General features: G+C 37.9%; 1 protein-coding gene across 11 annotated transcripts in view; it reads left to right on the top strand.

Moving 5' to 3' along the window:
• The window catches only part of EPHA6 (EPH receptor A6), a 780,034-nt gene that overhangs the window by 335,580 nt on the left and 421,065 nt on the right, over window positions 1–23,389 (top strand). For all 11 annotated transcript variants that reach the window (XM_023623975.2, XM_023623979.2, XM_023623977.2 and 8 more), the window contains one exon: window positions 12,220–12,375. In XM_023623975.2, the coding sequence (XP_023479743.1) occupies window positions 12,220–12,375 (156 nt within the window). The remainder of the gene's footprint in view (window positions 1–12,219; window positions 12,376–23,389) is intronic.

Here is a 23,389-nt window from a genome sequence, read left to right as displayed (position 1 = left end):
GCCTGTAACTTTCTTTTTTTGTGTTGTCCTTGTCTGGTTTTGGTATCAGGATAATGTTTTGCTCCATATAATGAGTTAGGAAGCCTCCCCTCCTCTTCAATTTTTTGGAAGACTTTAAGAAGGATAGGTATTAAGTCTTCTTTGAATGTTTGGTAGAATTCACCAGGGAAGCTATCTGGTTCTGGAGTTTTATTTGTTGGGAGGCTTTGGGTTACTGTTTCAATCTCCTTACTGGTGGTTGGTCTATTCAAATTCTCTACTTCTTCTTGATCTAGTTTTGGAAGGTTGTATGATTTGAAAAATTTATCCATTGCTTCTAGATTATCCAATTTGTTGGCGTATAGCTTTTCATAGTATTTCCTTATAATCTTTTGTATTTCTGAGGTGTCTGTTGTAATTTCTCCTCTTTTATTTCTGATTTTATTTATTTGAGCCTTCTCTTTTTCTTGGTGAGTCTAGCTAAGGATTTGTCAATTTTGTTTATCTTTTCAAAGAACCAGCTCTTGGTTTCATTAATTTTTACTATTTTTTTAAGTCTCTATTTCATTTATTTCTGCTCTGATTTTTTATTTTTAAAGATTGGCACCTGAACTAACAACTGTTGCCAATCCTTTTTTTCTTTCTGTTTTTTCTCCCTAAATACCCCCAGCACACAGTTGTATATTCTAGTTGTGGGTCCCTCTAGTTGTAGTACGTGGGACGCTGCATCAGTGTGGCCTGATGAGTGGTGCCATGTGCATGCCCAGGATCCGGACCAGAGACACCCTGGGCCATCATAGCAGAGTGCACAAACTTAACAACTAGGCCATGGGACTGGCCCCTCTGATTTTTATTATTTCCTTCCATCTGCTGATTTGGGGCTTTGTTTGTTCTTCTTTTTCCAGTTCCGTTAGGTGTGCTGTTAGATTGTTAATTTGGGATTTTTCTTGTTTGCTGAGATAGGCCTGAATTGCTATAAACTTCCCTCTTAGAACCACTTTTGCTGTATCCCATAGATTTTGGCATGTCATATTTTCATTTTCGTTTCTCTCTAGGTATTTTTTGATTTTTCCTTTGATTTCTTCATTGACCCAATCATTGTTCAGTGGCATTTTGTTTAATCTCCATGTTTTTGTGGCTTTTCTGATTTTCTTCCTCTAGTTGGTTTCTAGTTTCATACCTTTTTGGTCAGAAAAGGTGCTTGGCATTATTTAGATCTTCTTAAATTTATTGAGACTTATTTTGTGTCCTAATATGTGATCAATCCTGGAGAATGTTCCATGTGCATTTGAAAAGAATGTATATTCTGCGGTTTTTGGTTGGAATGTTCTATATATATCTACTAAGTCCATCTGATCTAATGTGTCTTTTAAGGCCAATGTTTCCTTATTGATTTTCTGTTTGGATGATCCATCCTTTGGTGTAAGTGGAGTGTTAAAGTCCCTACTATTATTGTGTTACTGTCTATTTCTCCTTTTATGTCTGTCAGTAGTTGCTTTATATATTTAAGTGCTCCTATGTTGGGGGCATAGATATTTACAAGTGTTACATCCTCTTATTGGATTGTTCCCTTTATCATTATGTAGTGCCATTCTTTATCTCTTGTTAAAGTTTGTGTTTTAAAGTCTGTTTTGTCTAACATAAGTATTGCTACCCTCACTTTCTTTTCTTTGCCATTTGCATGGAGTATCTTTTCCCATCCTTTCACTTTTAGTTGTGAGTATCTTTAGTTCTGAAGTTTGTCTCTAGTATGCAGCATATTTATGGGTCTTGTTTTTTTTTTATCCAGTTGGCTACCCTACGTCTTTTGATTGTAGCATTTAGTTCATTGACATTCAAAGTAGCTATTGATAACAACGTTTTTATTGCCATTTTGTTACTTTTTTTTTTTTCTGGGTGTTTTACTAGTTCTCTGTTCCTTTCTTGTTCTCTTGCTCTCTTCCCCTGTGGTTTGATTGCTTTCTTTAGTAATATGCTTGATTTATTTCCTCTTACTTATTTGTTTACTTATTATAGGTTTCTGGTTTGTGATTACCATGAGGTTTCTATATAATATTCTACATATATAGTGATCTATATTGAGTTGATATTCTCTTTAGCTGGACCTCTTTCTAAAAGCTCTACTGTTTTACTCCCCTCCTTCCACATTTTGTTTTTGAAATTGTATCTAGTCTCGTTTTGTTTGTGTCTATCCATTACCCTCTTATCATTGTAATAGGTAATTGTAGTACTTTTGTCTTTTAACCTATATATCATCTTCATAGGTGGTTGATCTGCTATCTTTACTGGTTTTTTCCCTTTACCGGTGATTTTATTGCCTGGTTTGTGTGTGTGTGTGTATGATAATTTTCTTATCCCTATTTGTGGTCTTCTCTTTCCCGCTTAAATAAGTCCCTTCAGCATTTCTTGTAGAACTGGTTTCTTGGTGATAAACTCCTTTAATTTTTGCTTGTCTGGGAAGCTCTTTATCTCTCCTTCCATTCTGAGTGTTAACCTTGCTGGATAGAGTATTCTTGGCTGTAGGTTTTTTCCTTTCAGCACTTTAATTATGTCATGTCACAGTGCTCTTCTAGCCTGTAGGGTTTTGGCTGAGAAGTCTGCCAATAGCCTTATGGACTTTCCTTTGTATGTCACTTGTTGCCTTTCTCTTGCCACTTTTAGGATTCTCTCTTTATCTTTAATTTTGGACATTTTAATTATAATGTGTCTTGGTGTGGGCCTCTTGGTGTTCTTCTTGTTTGGTGCTCTCTGTGTTTCCTGTAGTTGGATGTCTGTTTCCTTCCTTATGATAGCAAACTTCTCAGCTATTATGTCTTCAGATAGATTCTCTGCCCCTTTGTCTTTCTCTTCTCCTTTTGGGACATCTATCATACAAATGTTAGTGTGCTTGGTATTGTCCCAGAGTTACCTTAGACTGTTCTCATTCTGTCTAATTCTTTTTTCTTTTATCTGTTCAACTTGGATGATTTTTTCTAGTCTTTCTTCCAGCTCACTGATCCGTTCTTCTGTATCATCTACTCTGCTATCGAGTCCCTCTAATGAATTTTTCATTTCCAATATTGTATTATGCATTTCTGATTGGTTCTTTTTCATATTTTCCAATTCTTTGTTGGCGTTCTAATTGTGTTCATCCAGTCTTCTCCCAATATCTGTGAGCATCCTAATGAGTTTTCGTTTGAACTCTTTGTCAGGTAAATTGCTTATTTCTGTTTCATTTCGTTCTTCTTCTTGGGTTTTGTCCTTTTCTCTTGCTTGGAATGTATTCCTTTGCCTCCTCCTTATGCCTCTTTCTCTGAGCTTATATCTAAATATTAGGTGAGTCAGCTATGTCTCCTGAGCTGGGAGACGTGGCCTTATGTAAGAGATGCATTTTTTTTTTTTTATTGAGTTATTGATAGGTTACAATCTTGTGAAATTTCAATTGTACATTAATGTTTGTCAGTCATGTTGTAGGTACACCACTTCACCCTTTGTGCCCACCCCGCACCCCACCTTTCCCCTGGTATCCACTAAACTGCTCTTAGTCCATAATTTTAAATTCCTGTAAGAGATGCATTTTGAGGCTCACCAGTGTGCTTCCCTCTGGTTACCAGTCCAAATGATCCAGGAGTGACCCCTTTGTGGACTACTTGTGTCCTTCTGCTGTGGCAGGGTTGATCTTACTGCAGGTACCCAGGGAGTCTATTCTTTCACTCCCTGGCTGACTGTTTGTAAATTGGGTTTGGGGAGCCTCAGCACCATTGGCTAGAAGGTCTAATAGCACACTCCTTTTGCAGTTTTCCTGTGAATTGGGTAGGTACCCAGTGTAGCTGGTTGCTAGACTCAGGGGCTTAGGGTTGCTGTAGGCCTCAGGCCTGCAAGGCTATTGTCAGCTCTCTTAGGAGTGCTGCTGAGTGGGGCTGGCCCTAGGCATGGGAGCACTCTGTTGTTTCAGGCTTTGGAAGGTGGCGCTGATCCTTTTTATGGCCATTTGTGAAGCATAGGTCTTCTGCCACTGATGAGCCCCACCCCCCACAGGTCCACACACACCATCAACACAGCCCTGGTCCGTGCACACTTCCCAAAGCCCTGGAGTGTACTCAGTCACCCCACTGCAGAGGCCCCCACCTCCACCACCACCCCCCACAGTTCACCTGGTCCTCACATAGGCCCTCCCCCACAGAGCTGGGCACACTCACCTGCCTGTAGAGGATCTAGGCACCCAGTCTATGCAGGCCAATAAGTAGCCTGAGGGCTTGCTGTTGGGTAGGGCCAGTCGCTAGGACAGGCTTCCTGCCCTGGGTGAACTGGATTAAATCTGTGCTTAGTGAGTGTGGTGGACCCCTGGGATAACAAGCCAGGGGAAGAACTTCAATGGCATCTGCCAGCGTCTGTGTCAGCACACCTGTACTAGGTCACAGCAATGGCTTCCACCAATGTCTTAGTCCCTGGAGACATCTCACCTCTCACTGAGATGCACCCAGAACCTATCAGGTGAGTCTCTTTTCACCAAAGGACTGCGCATCTGTCTTTTTGGTGATTTTCGGTTGCTCTTTGAGACAGGTGAATTTGTGCATGGGCCCTTAAGAGCCAGATTTTTTCAGCTTTCATCTGATAGCTTTTTTGGGGGTATCCCTGCTGCAGTTAATAGCCAGCGAAACCAAATAGTAGGACAGTTGTCTCAGTTGTGCTAAGTCTGAAAGATGCTTATAGCAGCAATGTGCCCCCGCTAAGGTCCCCACTTATCCAGGGAGGGCTGCGTACCTTAGGGTGGCTCCCACCCAGCTGGCTGTGAAACTCCACGGCTCACAAAGGTGGCTTTTTTCACTCCAGAAGGAATTTCTGCCTCTTCCACCTCAGTTAGGACTGTACCTTGTCGTAGGGGTTCTTTTTATCCAGTTTTCGGTTCCCTCTCCATGGTAATTTTTCCAAAAATAGTTGTAACCTGGTTGTGTTCCTGAGAGGAGGTGAGTTCAGAGTCTACCTACACTGCCATCTTGACGAGATCTCTAAGAAAAAGCTCTTATGTATTCATAGAAAAGACTTGCAGCCAGTAGAAAAGGATCAAAGGATGTAAAAGGCATAGACAAGCATAACTAAACAGCCACTGAAAATGTGAACTAATGAGCACAACATGACTGGCAGTCAAGAAACTTCAATTAACGTAACAATGATATCTAACTCCACCTGTTATCAAAGAATGAAAGAATAGGGCCAGCGCTGGTGGCCTAGGGGTTAAGTTCTGCCAGCTCCACTTCAGCTGCCCGGGTTCGTGGGTTTGGATCCTAGGTGCAGACCTACACTGCTCGTCAGCCATGCTGCGGCAGTGGCCCACATACAGAAAGAGGAAGATTGGCAGCAGATGTTAGTTTAGGGTGAATCTTCCTCAGCAACAACAACAACAACAAAAAGTGGAAGAATGAATAACATTAATTACAGGGATTAGAGGGGTGCAAGTTTAGGGTGCTCTCTTACATTATTGTGAGTTGTTAGAAATGTTTAAGAAGGAAACATGGAAATGTGTGTTAAGGCAAAAAATAAACATACCCTGACCCAGAGCTCTCACTCTTAGCAACTGAAATAAAGCATAGTCACAAGGATGTTGATTGCAGCGCAGTTTAGATAGTGTTTCTCTCCACTGGAGACGGTTGATAGAAATACTGCAGACACATTACAAAGAATTAACCCATAACTTTTGACCTGGAGATATTTTCATAATATTGTTGATAATTGAGAAAAACAATCCAAATTATATCGATATTGTCCCAATGTTGTAAAATTAACAATAATCAATCCTAGTGATCGTACGTATCCAGCAATGTGTTGGCACTTGAGGAAAGTGATATTTGAAGAGGAAAGGAGAAAAAAGGGTGGAATAAGACAGATTTTTAAATGACATTGTACAGTAAATACCGATACAAACAGAGTGTACATGTTATGATCTCGTTTATATAAGCATAAATGTCTTTGAATATTCAAATAAAGAGGTTCTTAAAAAAAGGGATCGTAGAAAGTGAAAGTGTGAACTGAACATCTGTATCTGAACAGCATTCTCTAAAAGAAGAAATCAGAAAGGACTGCATCAGATAATCTTTTACTCCCTGACAGTGTTTGTGCAGTATTGACATATGTTGGAAAACATTCTTATCTTGAGTGGTTTCTGGAAATGAAGTTTACATTTCCTATAATTAGACAAATAAGGAAGTGGTAGAGAAACAAGAAGGGATGTATAAGCAAACAGTTTAAAAGTTCTCAAGTGGTCTCCCATGGCCAAGTGGTTAAGTTCGTGTGTTTCACTTCTACAACTCAGGGTTCACCAGATCATATCCCAGGTAAGGACCTACACACTGCTCATAAAACCATGCTGTGGCGACATCCCAAATAGAAGAACTAGAATGACTTACAACTAGGATATACAAATATGTACAGGGGCTTTGGGGAGAAAGGAAAAAAATAGGAAGATTGGCAAGAGACGTGAGCTCAGGGCCAATCTTCCTCACCAAAAAAAAGGTCTCAAGACATAGGTACTGATATCCCATTGTTAACAGAAATACAAACAAAATGTAAAATCACTAACTGAATAGATACATAGAATGCTTTTTCCATTTACAGAGTCCTAGTTCTCTCATACTAGGCATTATTGAATTATTTATTCATTCACTCATTAAATTTTTCAAGCATTTGTAAAAACTAAATACGTACTCAAAGTATGCTCAGCATTGTGAATATGAGAATGGTAATGCCCAGGTCTGGCTTGTGGCAGTTACAAGAAGTTGAGGTGATAGATGTGATGAAGTAGTTACAATGTAATAGGATACAAGCTAAAAGAGAGGTGTATGCTGTATACCGTTAGCATGCACTACATAAGGAGACTGCAACTGCCTAGAGCAGAGGGTTTCTGTCACTTTTAACAGCATCATCCTGTGTTTTCAAATGAAATATTATACTAAACCTTAACGTTAAAATACAGTAATATTTTAACAATCCAAATATATTTTATAAAAAGTTCAACATTTTAAGGTTTTCAAAGGCTATTTTGATTTACACAAACATTTGAAATCAAGGATAGGGTTGAGTTGCTGTACCAATATCCAATTTGTTTTTGTATTTTTTGCAGTAGGCAAAAAGTTCAAATTCACATGGATAGTAATTTCACTCAGGAAATTTTTTTAACAGCCAGCTCACCTTGCAATATGAGGATAATCATTTTTGAGCTGCAATTGAATTACTTTCAAAATATTTACTGTTTCATCCCTTATAGTAATTCAGCAAAAAAAAAAAAAATACCCATAAATTTATAGTAAGACGAATTATGCTGTGACCATAACATGCATTGAGTATAAATATGATCTTCTGCAGGAATTAAATAGCAGGGCACTTACACTCTGTCCAGTTCAATGAAACAGGTGTGTATTGAGCAGCTACCATATGACAAGCTGTATCAACCTGCCGTTGTGGAGCTTAGAGCCATTAAATGTGTAACTGCCAAGGTGATGTTGCAGGAGGTCATCAAGAGGATGTGACCACTAGTTGACCCAGGAGGACCCCGGCAATCAGAGCCTCCTCACCCACCCCCGTCCTTGGAATGTGTGTTGTGCCTTCTGTTCCCAGAGTGGGAGCCATTTTCAAGGGCACAGCCTTGAGAACAGTAAAGTGGTGTTGAGACCATCTGGATGGTGTACGTGACTGAACCCACGGAAGGCCTCTGTATAAACGTTTAAGATCCTGGTGGGCAGGTGCAGAGATCTACTCATCTTGCGGCCTCCCAAGACAAGCCTCGTACGTATGCCCCATTACTTATTAAACTTGTTGCCTACCAGTCTGGAGTGGTCTACCTCTTTCTTTGATCTCTCCTTGCCCTCTGTGTACAGGGCTGGTTTGCGAACAACAGGTACACTAGTGTGGAAAAGACACAGGTGCCTGGAGAAACTAAGCTAGTCTAGGAAGTCAGGAATGGCTTTCTTAAAGAAGTGAGACTTGAAAGATGACTAGGAGTTAGCAAGGTGAGTGGGTCATGGGGTGGAGATGGAGAGAAGAGATTTTCCAACAGAGGACAAGGCTCAAGGCAGAAGAAAGAGCATGGTAAGCTCCTAGAAATTAAAGGGCTCCCTCAGCAGTTCATTCATTCATTCGCCAGATGCTTATGGAAAGCCAGATAATACCTGGCCCTGTTCTAGACCCCGGAGAGACACTTCAGTAAACAATCAGACGAAAGTCTCTGCCCTAATGTGGCGCACATTTTAGAGGGGAATGGCTTAAAAAATTAAACGTACCATGTGTCAGATGTTCTGTTCTTTGGAGACAGAAAAAAAGAGTGGAGGGTAATACAGAGAAAAGAGTGGAGGGTGATATAGAATTCTGCAGTGCTAGGTAGCTGGAACTGCAATTTTACAGAGGGAATCTGGGAAGTCTTCCTTTACATGTTAATGTTACCATTTTACAGGGTAACATTTAAACAAAGACCTGATGCAAGGGAGGGAGCAGACCCTGCAGATGGCTGGGTAAGAGAGGGAGGTAAAGGTCAAGGCAGGAGCTTCAGCTGCCCAGAATTCCGAGGGAGCCGGTGTGGCTGGAGAGATTGCCTCACGTGAACGGAGAACTTGAAAATCTGGGTCCCAGGGAGCAGATAGGGAGTGAAATCATGCAGTGCCTGGTGAGCCCTCAATAGGGCAAAGGCTTTGCTAGCAGAAATGAAAGGCCGCTGGGAGCTCCAGCCCGGGTGCCATGGTCTCATGTGTTCCAGAGAGACCTTTGCCTGTCGGGTTAAGAATAAGTTAAGGGTGTGTGAGAGGGGAGTCAGTTCATCTGATATGGTTGCAGTGGTAGGGAGGACCAAACCGTGGTGAACTTGTAATCCAAGGTAAATATTGTAAAGTTTAACATAAAGATGGTGGAAGTCATCACAGTGTTTTTGTTGTTGTTTTTGGAAGATTCACCCTGAGCTAACCTCTGTGCGAGTCTTCCTCTATTTTGTATGTAGGTCATTGCCACGTCATGGCTCTCAAGTGGTGTAGGTCCGTGCCCGGGATCCAAACCCATGGACTTGGGCCACCGAAGTGGAGCATGCCACACTTAACCACTAGGCCATGGGGCCAGCCCCTCATTACAGTTTTTTAAACAAGGGATATGATGAACAGATTTCTGTGTTCAAACCTGCACTATCCACTAGCCCCATGAGGTGAGAGGGCACTTGAAATGCTAGTTTGAATTGAGATGTGCTGTACGTGTAAAACGCATATCAAATCACAAATACTTAGTACAAAAAAAAAAAACCTCAAAAAATGAAAAATGTTTCAATAGCTAGATTGTGTGTTGAAATAATATTTTTTGTAGTTTTTCTTGTTTTATGTTTGTGTGTGTGTGTGTGTGTGTGTGTGTGTGTGTAAGATTAGCCCTGAGCTAACATCTGCCACCAATCCTCTTTTTGCTGAGGAAGACTGTCCCTGAGCTAACATCCGTGCCCATCTTAGTCTACTTTGTATGTGGGATGCCTGCCACAGCATGGCTTGACAAGTGGTGCCATGTCCACACCCGGGATCCAAACTGGCAAACCCTGGGCAGCCAAAGTGGGACGTGTGAACTTAACCTCTACGCCACTGGGCTGGCCCAAAAATAATATTTTGAACATATTGGGTTAAATAAAATATGTTATTAAAATTAATTTCATCTGTTTCTTTTTAGTTTTTTAATGTGGCTCCTACAAAATGTAAAATTATGTATGTATGGCTCACTTTATATCACTGTTGGGCAGAGCAGGTTTAAAAGAACATGCTGTCTACAGAAGAGATTAAAGTGGGCAAGAATGGGTGTTGAGAGACTAGTTAGCAGCACTTTGAATATCACTAAGCTATTCAAAGTATTTTAAGAGATTTATAGGCATTCTAAGAAGATTCTAAAGGAAGGTGACAAATTAGCTGAAAACACTTCAGATATGAAATTATTTAAATTATTGTTTTCTGGTTACCAAAGAAAATAAATAAAAGGTAACAGTGTTTTGCTGCACAAAATTAAATTATAAGCAGGGTACTTTATATGCTAAACAATGTTTATGGCTGAGATTTGAATGGCTGATAACAGAAAGAAAGCAAAATATTTATGGGTCTTGTCTATGTGTCTTGTAGGTTTTGTGTCTTATATCTATAGGTATATATCTATAGGTTTTATATTTTGTATCTATAGGTACGTGTAGTAAACTTTTAGTGTAGTCCTATAGTATACACATTCCTAGTTAATTTCAAAATAGTCTTATTTCAAAAGGTGACTTAAAAGCCCTTTATAATAGTATTTAAATTAGCATTGGAATACACAGAATGCAAGCTCTCCACTTAAATTTGTACATTCTCTGTAGATTGATTGGTTTATTAGATTTATAAATATTATAATAAATCACATAAAGATATTTAAATTTCTAGTTGGGTTCAACATTTAAAATTATTTGGCAAAGTATTACAAATGTATTCTAGGGAATATTTTCAGTTTTTTTAAAATGCATAATTAAGTAGGAAATAATGATTTTATTGACAAAATATATATAAGATGGCTTTATTGCCATCTTATATATATTTTGTATCTTGTAACTCTATGTCATAAGATTAAATTTAGAAATTAAATATTTTTTAAAGAATATTTTCTGAAAATATTAGTGGGTTTAATTATATATTATTTACATACTCTGAATTTTTGACAGGCTTAGAGAAATATTTTGATGACAGAGTGTTTTTGTTGATTAGCCATATAGTATTAATTAATTTATCAGCAAATTAGAGAAGGGAGTGTTCTTGATATTTATGTGTTACCGCTCATCAGTTCATTTATATTGAAACCAACTTTTTAATAGTAATTTGACTGTACAGAATGGATCATTTTACTTCTCTTGAATTGTTTGATTATTTATAAAAAGTATTGTTATAAAAGCAAACACAAACTATCAAACATGATACAGTTATTGCATACAGACGTGTGCCTGTGTGTCCCTCCTCTCATGCTTTGTGCCTGCTGGAGGGTGAGAGTCAGTGGTGCACGGCACACACTGGTAATGGAGCTGCCGTCATTCAGATCTACACAACGTTCATCCTCTCAGGTCTAAAAGGAATTTTATTGGGACTCATTTAAGTAGGAATTAAATTTACCTCAAAAAAATTAAATGGCATTTTTTTCTCTTTTCTTCCTGGATATATAGAAGAAGTCTTATCAATAGGTTCGTTATTGTTGAATTAGGATTCTTGTATGTTTTTAAATAAAGCATTTTGTAAAAACACGTTGGGTTATAACAGTTTGTTAAAACATTTTTTAAAATAATATGTCACTGGAAAATTGCTCTTCCTTTGTGCTGTAGAACAGCATTAATTTAGAAAGTGACCAGCAGTGGTTTTTCTTTGAGACGAGAGCAGCTAAGCCCCACCGTTCAGGACCGTGGATGCATATGTACACAGGAGCCTTTTTTCTAAATCTTCCATTCCTGTGAAAATGACAACATGGATTTATCAAAGAGAAAATGAGTTTCAATAAAATATTCCATCACGTAGCGTTAGTCATTTACACTTCATTTTCATGATTTTTTGTGAAAATTTAATCATTTGCATACAATTTTCATGATTTTTGCCATATGTTTATAGCATATATGCATACCTTATTTACTTAATATTTTATCTACCCACTTTTTTACTTAATTCAAAATTTTTAAATTAATTTATTTCAATATAATAAACAGAAAAAAAGCCATAAAAATAAAACAATGTGATCAAACTATAGCTAGACCTTGCGAAAGTCTCTGAGCCTAAGGTCAGCTCTCATTTTGTTAAAAGAAAATTCCACCAGTAAGAAGGGTGTTAAAGATATACCAGCACCACACTGGGGCTTTCTCCTTGGTATGCGGAAGAACTGAGGGAGAAATGGAACATAAATGCATTTTAAACAGTGTGATTCGATGTAATTTAATATCGTCTCCCAGAAATACACAAAGTCATCTTCTTACTGCCAGGTATGGGCACCCCCACACTTTGCTAAGCACTGTAATTTTGTGTGTGTGTTTCAGGTGTGCTTTTTAAAATTAACAACCTCAGCTAACATGTGAAGTCACAGTGTATTACTAATTGTGAATGACTAATTTCATTAATTAATATTAACATATACTATTGACTTTTCTGTGTGTGACACTGAACTCTGAGATCCAAAGTGAGTATAAATTAAAATATGTCGTACATGTACAAATAAAAGAACTCTAGCAGTAATAACAAAAAATTGTTTCTCCTGTTTTTACAGCTTGCAGACCAGGATTCTATAAAGCATTTGCCGGGAACACAAAGTGTTCTAAGTGCCCTCCGCACAGTTTAACGTACATGGAAGCAACTTCTGTCTGTCAGTGTGAGAAGGGTTACTTCCGAGCTGAAAAAGACCCAGCTTCCATGGCGTGTACCAGTAAGTGGATACATTTTGCATTTGGGAATCCTGTTTCCAGCGCTTTTGGTCTCTTCATCCTAAATTTTTTTAATATAGATATGTAAAATCCTGTACTGTTGGTGCTATTTGTCTTTGATAACAGTCAAGGAAAAAGTTTCTCTTTGTTCTCAGCATAGTTGCTTTTCATCTGCTTGCGAAGAATGTGTTTATCCCTCAGAATTCACATTGATCCTTGACATGCAAGTGCCAGCACTGGTTTGAGGCCCTGTGCATTTTCCCTAGCCATGATCTGTCCTTAGGAAGCTACAGCAGTTTAAGGCTACCTGAGAATTTATAGGCAAAACTTCTGTTCTTTGCTTCATCCCTTGACCATTTTAAGGCACATCAGTTTAGGCCCATCAAGTTTACTGTGTGGGGGGCTTCCAGAGGGAGCTTTAAAAGTCATTGTGCTGTTGTTATGCAGAAAAGGTTGAGTTTGTCTTTAAAGGAAAGTATTTTTGAGTTTGTCCATATTTCACTTCTCACCTTCTCTCCAATTTTTGGGTTGGAACAAATAGAATATTAAATCTAGTGAAGGTCATTTTAATGCATGCACTGAGAGTTTTAAATTATTTGTATTCTATTATTAAACAATTGTGAAATATCTGTACAGTTTTTAAAATAAAAGTGAATATATTAATATATTGTTAAGTAATGCAAAAAGTAAAGTGTCACCTCAATAGTTATAAAGTCTTGTTAAATTCATAAATGATATAGTGAAAATTTCCCCTTATTTTTGATGAATTGGTGCCAAAATATAACTTATCTTATGTAATTCCATAGAGGCAAAAATAGGTTGAGAATTGTGAAATGCCACATATTCCTTAAAGACAATGGAGATGTCCCATTTCTTTTAACTGATGCAGTTCATATTATTACAGACTTTGATATAAAATATTTTTATAGAACACGTTTAGTAGAAATGGAACACGTTCATTAGTAGATGTAACTTTTACTTTCTGATTGTAAATGCTGAGTGACTACTTTCTTCAGAAAATTGTAGCCTGGGAAATTACTGCCTCGATATTTTTTTCTCTAGGAACATATTTTAAATTTATAAATAGGAAAAAGAAAATTCTAAATGTAATTTCTTAGGTATTGTGGAAATCGTTTTGAGTTGGAAAAGCTTGCTCTTACTATATGTTGTAATCCCTGCACGCTTGCTGTACATGATTCTGTTACACTGTGGACAGCATGCTGCGGCTTGAGCAGCTGGTGGTGGTTCAGATGGTTGCAGTCCTGCCAAGCCAGTACCCCTCACAGCGTGGCTCAGAAACCGAGTGGAGCTCCCGAGCTGAGTGACAGAAGAGAATCTCCTGTTTTCATTTTGTTAGGAGAGCGTAAATAGATGATTAACAAGCTGAAGGGATAAACTGGTTCCCATCAGTATAAACCTTCAGTGAAGTCGCAGAATAGATAGTTGGAAAAGCATACAGATCTTTGGAGTGAGAGACTAGTTAAGGAAATAAATATGGGATGAACAAGGTCTATGAACCTGGTAAACTAGTCAGTCATGGTTGAATCAAATATGCGCATTTATCAGCTAAATGTTTTATGTTTCTTGGATTTTCTTTCTTTTTTAAAAAATTTTCTTATTCTTACTCTTGGTATGGTAAATTATGTTTGTAAAATGGCAGCCTGCTGTGGCTACACTAAGTGGAAGCAGCTACACTAAGTGGGCAGAGCTGTAGACAGGGACCAGCATGCTGTGTGGCCAGCAGGGATTAAAAGACAGAACCCCCCAAAAAGGTGAAATTTTCAGTCAGGTCTCCCAGTGCAGCCTCAGGCGGCTCCCCACTCAAGGCTTCTCTCTGCTTCCTTGAGGACTGCTATGCCATGGTTTAGCAAAGACTCAGCATGGCGTGCTGGTAAGTTCACCATCTTTTAGAGCCTAATTATCTGAGTGTATATCTTGGTTTTGGTGCTTACTAGCTGTTTAACTTTGGGAAAATTATTTAACCTCCCTTAGCTTCCATTGCACTGGTAGGTAATAACAGTACCTACCACATTCTGTTGTTACAATGATTAAATAAGTTAATATTTGAAAAGTGCTAAGAACAATACCTAGCACATACTAGGTGCTACGTAAATGGTTATTTAATACGTAAAGCTGTTTTCTTATGACTCATTTTGAAATAGTTTCTGATAAGCTAGTATTCAAACTATTAAATACTTTATGTTGGTACTTTTATATTGGGCTCACAGCTTCCATTATTTGCATTTATATAAACTGAAAAAAAAATAATGTACTGAATTTTTAAGAACTTTTCACAAAATATTTTGTCCTGTACCTCTATGCCTATCTGATATCAGTAAAGTTTTTTGAATTACGCTCTAAATAGATGAGAGACCCTAGCAGTTATCACATTATATGCAGAAAAAGTAAGAGCTGTAAACTAAACTCCAATGTATCATGGCTCCTAAAAATGAGAAGGTTAGATTTTTGGGGAAGAAAAATCAGAAAAATGACAAGTATGAGGTCATTGAACAATTAGTCTTAAGAGGACCCAGGGTAAGTTTACCAAGATTTGAACTTTTGAGGCCAAAAAGCAAGCAGTCAATCTTTCTAGTCTTACATTAACTGCTGACAATAGCCAAATTTGGATAGATACAACTCCCTCACCTTCTAGATTATGCATCTATGAATCAGCCATTCTTTATTACCGTTATTCCAGTAGTGTATTATCTAACACTGAGGATTTGAGTGAGGTAAACAATGAATCCCATCACTTTTGGGTGTTTCTTCAGTCTTAGAATTTCAAACTATGCTTTTAGAGAATCTCCTGGGGATTTAAAAGGAGGCTTTTTTTCCCTTAGTATCAGAGACGGGGAGATTTTGAAAGTATGAGTTTAAAAGAAAATGAAGGACTAAAATGTTGGAAATGATAAACCAAGGCATTTGGCCAGTAGGTTGCCTAGTAGAGAAAGATTTCATAGATAAGTGTAGTCCATGATCATATAAATGATATGATTTTAATGACTTCAGAGAGTCTGCCCCTGCTCCTTAGCACCATCATCAAAACAATAACAACAACCCTTGAAAATGTGATTGCACCATTAAGAGTTTTATAATTTCTTTGGGTTTTCACTGTAGAGGTAGGTGTCTTTTGGGGGGGGGGGAAGGGGGTAGATTAACCCTGAGCTAACATCTGCTGCCAATCCTCCTCTTTTTGCTGAGGAAGACTGGCCCTGAGCTAACATCCGTGCCCATCTTCCTCTACTTTATATGTGGGACGCCTGCCACAGCATGGCTTGTCAAGTGGTGCCATGTCCGCACCCAGGATCTGAATCTGTGAACCCCGGGCTGCCAAAGTGGAATGTGTGAACCAGGCTGGCCCGGTGTCTTTCTTAGTTTCATAATCTTGAGACATATGAAATATATGATTTATTCACATAAAGATTTTTTTATTAAGATTTTATTCTTTTGGAGCTGTTTTAGATTCACAACAAAATTAAGAGAAAGTATAGAGATTTCCCATATACCTTTCTTCCCTGTTATCAACATCTCCCCCCCCCAGAGTGCTACATTTGTTAGTCTGTGAACCTACATGGACACATCATAATCACCCAAAGTCCATGGTTTACAGTTGGGTTCACTCTTGGTGTTATACCTTCTGTGGTTTGGACAAATGTATAATCACATGTACCTCCCATTATAGTATCATACAGAGGATTTTCACTGCCCTAAAAGTCCTTTGTGGTCCACCTGTTCATCCCTTCCTCCTTCCATCAGCCCCAGGTGACCACTGATCTTTTTCCTGTCTCCATAGTTTTGCTGTTTCCAGAATGTCATATAGTTGCAATCATACAATATGCAGCCTTTCAGATTGGCCTCTTTCACTGAGTAATATGCATTTAAGATTTCTTCACGTCTTTTCACAGCTGAAGAGCTCATTTCTTTTTAGTGCTGAATAATATTCCATTCTCTGGACATGACACAATTTATTTATCCACTCACCTACTGAAGGACATCTTGGTTGCTTCCCAGTTTTGGCAGTGATGAATAAAGCTACTGTAAACATGTATGTGCAGGTTTTGTGTGGACATAAGTTTTCACACTTATTTGGGTAAATACAAAGGATTAAGATTCCTGGATCACATAGTAAGAGTATGTTTAATTTTGTAAGAAACCACCAAACTACCATTTTGCATTCCCGCCAGCAATGAATGAGAGTTCCTGTTGCTCCACGTGCTTTCCAGCATTTGCTGTTGTCAGTGTTCTGGATTTTGGCCATTCTGATGTGTGTAGTGATATCTCACTGATGTTTTAATTTTCCTTTCCCTGATGACATGTGATGTAGAGCATCTTTTCATATGCTTTTTTGCCATCTGTATGTCGTCTTTAGTGACGTCTCCACATAAATTTTTTTAAGTGTTTCAATTGGCTACAGTTAAAAAACAAAAAAGATGCCTCATATTCAAAGCTACTTGTGGGGGTGCTGTGATCCTTCAGTCTTCTATTGCGCCTGGCTGTAATTGTTAATTTTCTTATCTGACATTTTGTTTCACTAACTCCTTTCTCACAATCTTTGAGTATAGTCCTCCAAAACAAACGCCTTGGAAAAACAGTCTTCATTGGTTGTGGCTACTTCTTCACTTTTACTTTTTACTCTACTGCGTTCAGATTTTTGCTCTTCATTCTACTGCAATCAGATTTTTCTTCCATCACTTCAAATCAGCTGTATAAGGAAAACTCACCAATGATCTTTGCCATTTTGTGTTAGAAACATTTTTATCCTGTTATTCATGATACATAACTCTGTTGATCACTCCCTTTTTCTTGAAACACCTGTTCCCTTTTTTCTAAGACATTGCAATCTCCCCTTCACCTTCTTAATTTTCTGACTATTGTGTTTGTCACCACTGATGGTTTCTCTTCTTTTGCTCACCCATTAAACATTAATTTTCCTCATCTTTCTTTCTTCTCCTTCTTGTATTTTCATAGGTTCTCTTTCTCATGGCTTCAAATATCATTTGTAAATAGATGGTGCCCATATTTTTCTTCATATTCTGGCTTCTCTCCTAAGTCTAGCCAGTTAACTCTGGGATCTGACAACCTGTGTGTCCTATGGAAACCTGCACCTCTCTGACCTTACATCTTGCTCTCCTTGGTTGTTAAACTCATGGACTTCCAAGACGCTCAACTTGTCCTCGTCCTTGGTGCCAGTGGTTTCCTCTACTTAAAATGCTCTTCCACCATGTCTTCTTATGGCTGATTTCTTTTTGCCATTCAGGCTCAAATGTCAGCTTTTAGGACAGGCATTTCCTAGCCACTTATTCAAAAATATAATCCATCCCAGTTACTCTTTTTAATAACACATTTTATTTCTTATGGACTGTGTCACTCTTTGAAAATGTCTGACTTATTTGTATACGCACTTCATTCTAGCCACACCAGACTACAACAGCCATGGGATCAGAGGTGTTCTTTCTTTGCCATCATCTCCAACATTAATAGTACCTGGCAGATACTAGTTAATAAGTAAATATAGGATGAATGAATAAATTAATAATTTTAGCTCAACCTGCAAAAGCCAACTTTATTGTTTTCTACCCCAGTCTCCTCATCCACCTCGGCTCATTTCCTTATCTCCCTCTCCAATTTTAATTGTTTTAGAGTCTCTCGAGCAGTTCTAATATCCAGTTATGGCAGCAATATACTTGTAAGTTTGGGCCTTCTTGATTTTTTTAAAATTGATTCTGATCCTTTTGCGTAAACTGCAAAATTTATTAAAAAAATTGGGTGTTAGAAATATAAAATGAAGCACTGAAATGTTTTCTCTAGTATTTTAATCTAATTCATAAACTCTTTATTTCATTTCTCAGATGACTCATTAATGTGTGTTCCATGCTTTAAAGGATGAGCTGGGGGGACACTCCACAATGTCAGGTCTTGGTCAGTTCGGGCTGCCTCTGAGAGCAGTTCAGAGCACAGGAGACCCTGCTGCCTGCCAGGACATCTGTTATCATCATAACTGTTTAAGGCTTTTCCAGGCCAGAGGAGAAAAACATCACCGAGGTTGACAAAACAGGAAGATAGAGTTACTAAGAAAGTACTTGTCAAGCAGAGAAGGCAGAGAACATGAAAGGAGCGAGAGAATTGAAGTGAGAGTCTAACATATGGATGTGTGAAAAGACAGGCAAAATGTAGCTCAGCGGCCATGGCATTTTTACTCTGTTTCTCATGTGTTTAAATCAATCGGAGGATTGTTTTTTTTAAGCTACTGAACAGGTGCTGGAAGATTAATACATTCAGCAAACTTGTCTTATCTACTTAGAAAAGTTCAAAACATAAAATGTAAATCATATGTGGGTAATTCTAATGCACATCATTAAGGATTTCACTTTTTTTTTTCATCTAGATATGTAATTAAGTATCTTGTGGGTAAAACAGTCTCTTCCAACTTCATTCTTAACACACAGGCAAATATGTCTCTGTGTCTTTGTATTTGATGCACAGTGACAGTGATTGGGATGAAGGTGTAAAAGTTGAAGTTATTTTTGCTGTAAGGCTAACATTGTAAAACATGCCTTCTTCATTGCTGGAATAATGGACCACTTGAGAAAGTCATTATCTTCTCACTCTTACTTATTTTTTTTTTCTTGAGATTTTTTTTTTCCTGCTGGGAAAGATTTGCCTTGAGCTAACATCTGTTGCCAAACTTCCGCTCTTTTTTTTTTTCTGCTCCCCAAGGCCCCAGTACATAGTTGTATATTCTAGTAGTAGGTCCGAGTTCTTCTAAGTGAGCCGCCACAGCATGGCAAATGACAGACAAATGGTGTAATTTTGCTCCTGGGAACCAAACACAGGCCACTGAAGCAGAGCACACAGAACTTTAACCACTAGGCCATCGGGGGGTGACTCCTCTCTCACTCTTATTTTGAGTAGAACAAACAGTGCATTGAGATGCAGCAGGAGAGATGTTCCTCATTTAAGCTGCCCCACTCAGGTTTCCCTGCTCTGGGTGGTACATCATGCTCACATCCAGGTCCACTGCTCTGTTTGCTCTCTGTCCTTTGTTTTCCCCCCTTTCTGTGGTTCTTTTTCTCTTTGTCTTTTTAGGCTCATTTTGCATGGAGAAAACCATTCTGATTCCTTCCTTTTCCATCTCACAACTGAAATAGGAAAGTGCAACTAATTGCTTAGGTGGTGCATTGTAAACACACGGTAGCAGCCACAATTTTTCAGAGGCCAGAAAGGAAGAAACTACAAAGATGGATTTTATTACTTCTAGCAGGCTTGTCCTATCATAGAAAATAACTCTAAATATTCATTCTGTGTATTGCAATGGTATATTTTAAAATTAAAACGGCCCTTTACAGAATAGTCACCTGTATGTAATGAATCCCAGTTTCCCCACTATGAATCACTGATGTAAAAAGTCACTCGAGCTTCATAGAGTTTGCTAAATACAAATACTTCAATTTTTATTTCAGCCAAGGTTCTTTTACCAAATCACCTGGGAGAGGCTCCTCTATAGGAAGAGGTATTAAGTGTCATTGTGCTGATGCTGAAGAATTGAGTTACTGCTTGCTGCCAGAGTGCTGTTCCTGGCTTTCACAGTTGGAATTCAGAGGGAATCGTCCCATTCAGTATCATCTACTTGTACACGACAGACCAATTACCAAGAAGCATCCATATTTGGAAAGAGAGCATTCATAATTACCCTACAATGTGATGCATTTTGAGAAAGGTTTACTAATTCGCTTTAATATATTCATTTATTGTTTTGCTTTTCTCTCCCAAATTATGATAGTGCTTAGGCTCTTCATATTACTCTTTTCATTTCTAATGAGTGTTTAATTAAAAATAATTAACTCAAACACAGAAAGTGTGGTATGTAGGTATCTGTGATTTTTTTTTTTCATAGTATTAGAGAAACTGGATGATATTTGACTCAAAAGACCCAAGGCCAGACTGCTCATCATTTCATTTGTATTTTAGGGTGCTTTTATCCTGCTTGTGGTTTTGCCCTTTACCTCTTGGCCTACACAGCTATAACACAATTCTGCAATTGTTACAGTTAGTTATTCTGTGAGATTATAATGAGTTCTTTTTCTGGATTGATGAGGATAGTTAACTATTTTTTGGAATTTTCCCAAGGTAAAATTTTGTCCGTGCTCTGTAGCATAGAAATTTTTAGCCACAAATGTTTGCTTTACAGGTTTTAGAGTGTCCCCAGAACTGTATTTTGAGAAGCTTCTATTCCTTCTAAATGGGTGTGACGTGGGTGGCTGCCCATTTTGCTATAGTTCTTAATTAGTTCATCTCATTTTCGTAATATGAACATCCTCTTCCACTTCTCAAGTGATTTTCAAATCATGTGGATCTCTCCTTAATCAATAATACCAGGCTCTTGCAAAGATTATAACCTTGAACTCTCTACTCTCCAGTATTTGTCAAAATTTGCACGGTGTGAAAAAATAACTCTTGGAAGACTGCACAAAGCCATGCATTCTATTCATTCCCTTAGTTAAAGCACATATCACCTTGGGATCAGGCTGGACCAGGATAGACTTGTGTACATGAATACAAATATTCCAGTGTAATATGTACATTTGGTAAGCATCAACCCACCTCTTCTATAAAATGGAGATATCAATAACTACCTTATAGATTTATTGTGATAAGAGAATGAAATAAATCGTGTGAAATATTAAGTATATGCCTTAGAACAAAATGAGTATTCAAAAATGTTGGCTATATTTTTTTAGTATATTCCTATGAGGTATAAAAAGTGATCAGTTCTGCCTGAGGACAATAGGAAAGTGTCACAAAGGAATAACACCTAAATTGGAACATGAGGATGACTAAGAATTTGTGGAGAATCTAAAAAGAATTATCTAAGTCCTCATTCACAGTACTCTGAAAACATTAATGGATGACAAGTCTTAATTTTAGACATAAATTTAGTTACTCAAGTAGATGCAATAATATTGAAGAAAATGAGAGGATGTGGAATGAAAAGGATTTGAAGTGCACATGTGCTGTATTTTGAGCAATATTTACCTTGACAATCCAATTTTGAATTTCTCTTCTGTATGTAAAATTATTTTTAAATGCTCTAAGATAACATTATTAAAAGGAATCTGTTGTAGGAAGGCAACAAATTGCTCACTGATTTGTGTGTCTTGAAAATTTATGTTTGATGATTCTCTTTAAGCAAAGCTCTGTAAAATACTTTTAATATTTAAATTGATTTACCAGACTTTTTCCCTCTCTAGGATGATTACAGTATGGTAGAGTAAAAAAAGAAAATCTAAACATGAAAGACCTAGGTATCATCCTACCTCTGTTGCCCCGCGTGACCTCAACATAATTACAGTGCTTTCCTGGGCCTCATTTCTTTGTGTGAATAAATCAGTTTAGAACCTGCGCTATGGTGAGGTTGAAGCCCCAGTTTGTGATCACTCGTCATCCATTTCCAGATATACACACATTTTAGGAACAAAACTTATAAAGCACAAAGTTGTTTAGAGAAGCATACAAAATTTTGTTTACAGCTACTCCTATTAAATACAGTTTTCAAAGATTATATAGGAAGGATATTAGATTAACGATATAGATATGGATATAAGTTAAAATTAATAGTGAGAGTGGCCGGCCTGGTGGCTCAGCGGTTAAGTGTGCATGTTCCACTTTGGTGGCCCAGTGTTCCCCGGTTCAGATCCCAGGTGCACACCTATGCATCGCTTGTCAAGCCATGCTGTGACAGCCATCCCACATATAAAGTAGAGGAAGATGGGCACGGATGTTAGCTCAGGGCCAGTCTTCCTCAGCAGAAAAGAGGAGGATTAGTGGCAGATGTTAGCTCAGGGCTAATCTTCCTCAAAAAAAATTCTAAAAAATAAAAATTAATAGTGATAATGCAAAGAATGAAATGACTTTTAGAGTTTTAAATTATGTATATGCAAATCTGACAACTTAAAATTTTAGTATACTATTAAAATCTGCAGATATACTTTTTCATTTGTTTATATGTATTTATTTTTCTTTAGCAAATTCTACAATTTACTCATTTACAAAAGTGTATAGCTCAACATCTCTAGATGGTTCAGTATATTTTTCAGTGTTCTCTTTGACATATATTAACACAAAAAAATTTTTCTCTCATTTCTAAACTCATAGATATGAAGGAATTTGCTTTTTATTAGGAAACTGTACTACTACAGTCTTGGTTGCCATTAAATTAACAAACATTTAAATTATTGGCAGGTGGTAACTTAAGAATTGGTGAAATATAGTGTAGTAATCAATAGCCTTTGATGACTTGATATCCTCCATTATTTGGATAAAAGTTTCATTGTTCTTAATGTTAAAAAATTCATCTGCAAGCCACCATTAGCTATAGAGTCTCTGGGTGAATAGTCACTCTCCAGGCGATATGAAAAAGACCCCTGTTTGTTTATGAGTCAATACAGTTCTAATCAGAAACATGAAATAGAAGCCTACAGCAATCAGTGCAGTAAGTGAAATATGACCCCTCAGTTTTCTCCTCCTGTGTAGCCTTTCTTTAAGGGTGTTCTGCAGAATGTTTTGGGTCAGTCGGCCAGCGGAGTCTTGCTGTGGGCACTGAACTCATCCTCCATGTGGTATCTCGTAGGGCTAGAGCAACTGCCTCGGATGTGTTGTGGGAAATACAGTTCTGCTTAAAAACATTTTCCATAAAAAAAACTTAAAACAAAACAAGCATAAAAAAACAAAACAAAACAGAGGCCCACCTGGCCTCTGCTACTCGGAGAGGAAGACAGGGGCTGCAGGCCCAGTGCTTTCCCGGGTGGGGAAGAGACAGCACTGCCACAAGGTTCCCGTAAGCTCACTGTGAGAGCACTGTTTCTTTATTCTTTAAAAGTGCAAAGGCCGAATCCAAATCGAAGCAAAAAAAAAAAAAAGGAAGAAGATTAAAAATGTGTTTTCCAGACAAACTAGTAGAAGTAAAATTGTAGTTTTTATGTAAGGTTTATTATCTGATGGGCTTGAAAAACAGCTAGC

This window comes from Equus caballus, chromosome 19 (assembly GCF_041296265.1).
Source record: "Equus caballus isolate H_3958 breed thoroughbred chromosome 19, TB-T2T, whole genome shotgun sequence".
Lineage (NCBI taxonomy): Eukaryota > Metazoa > Chordata > Mammalia > Perissodactyla > Equidae > Equus > Equus caballus.
Note: the sequence above shows the minus strand (reverse complement) of the source record. Positions and strands in the feature narration are given on the sequence as shown.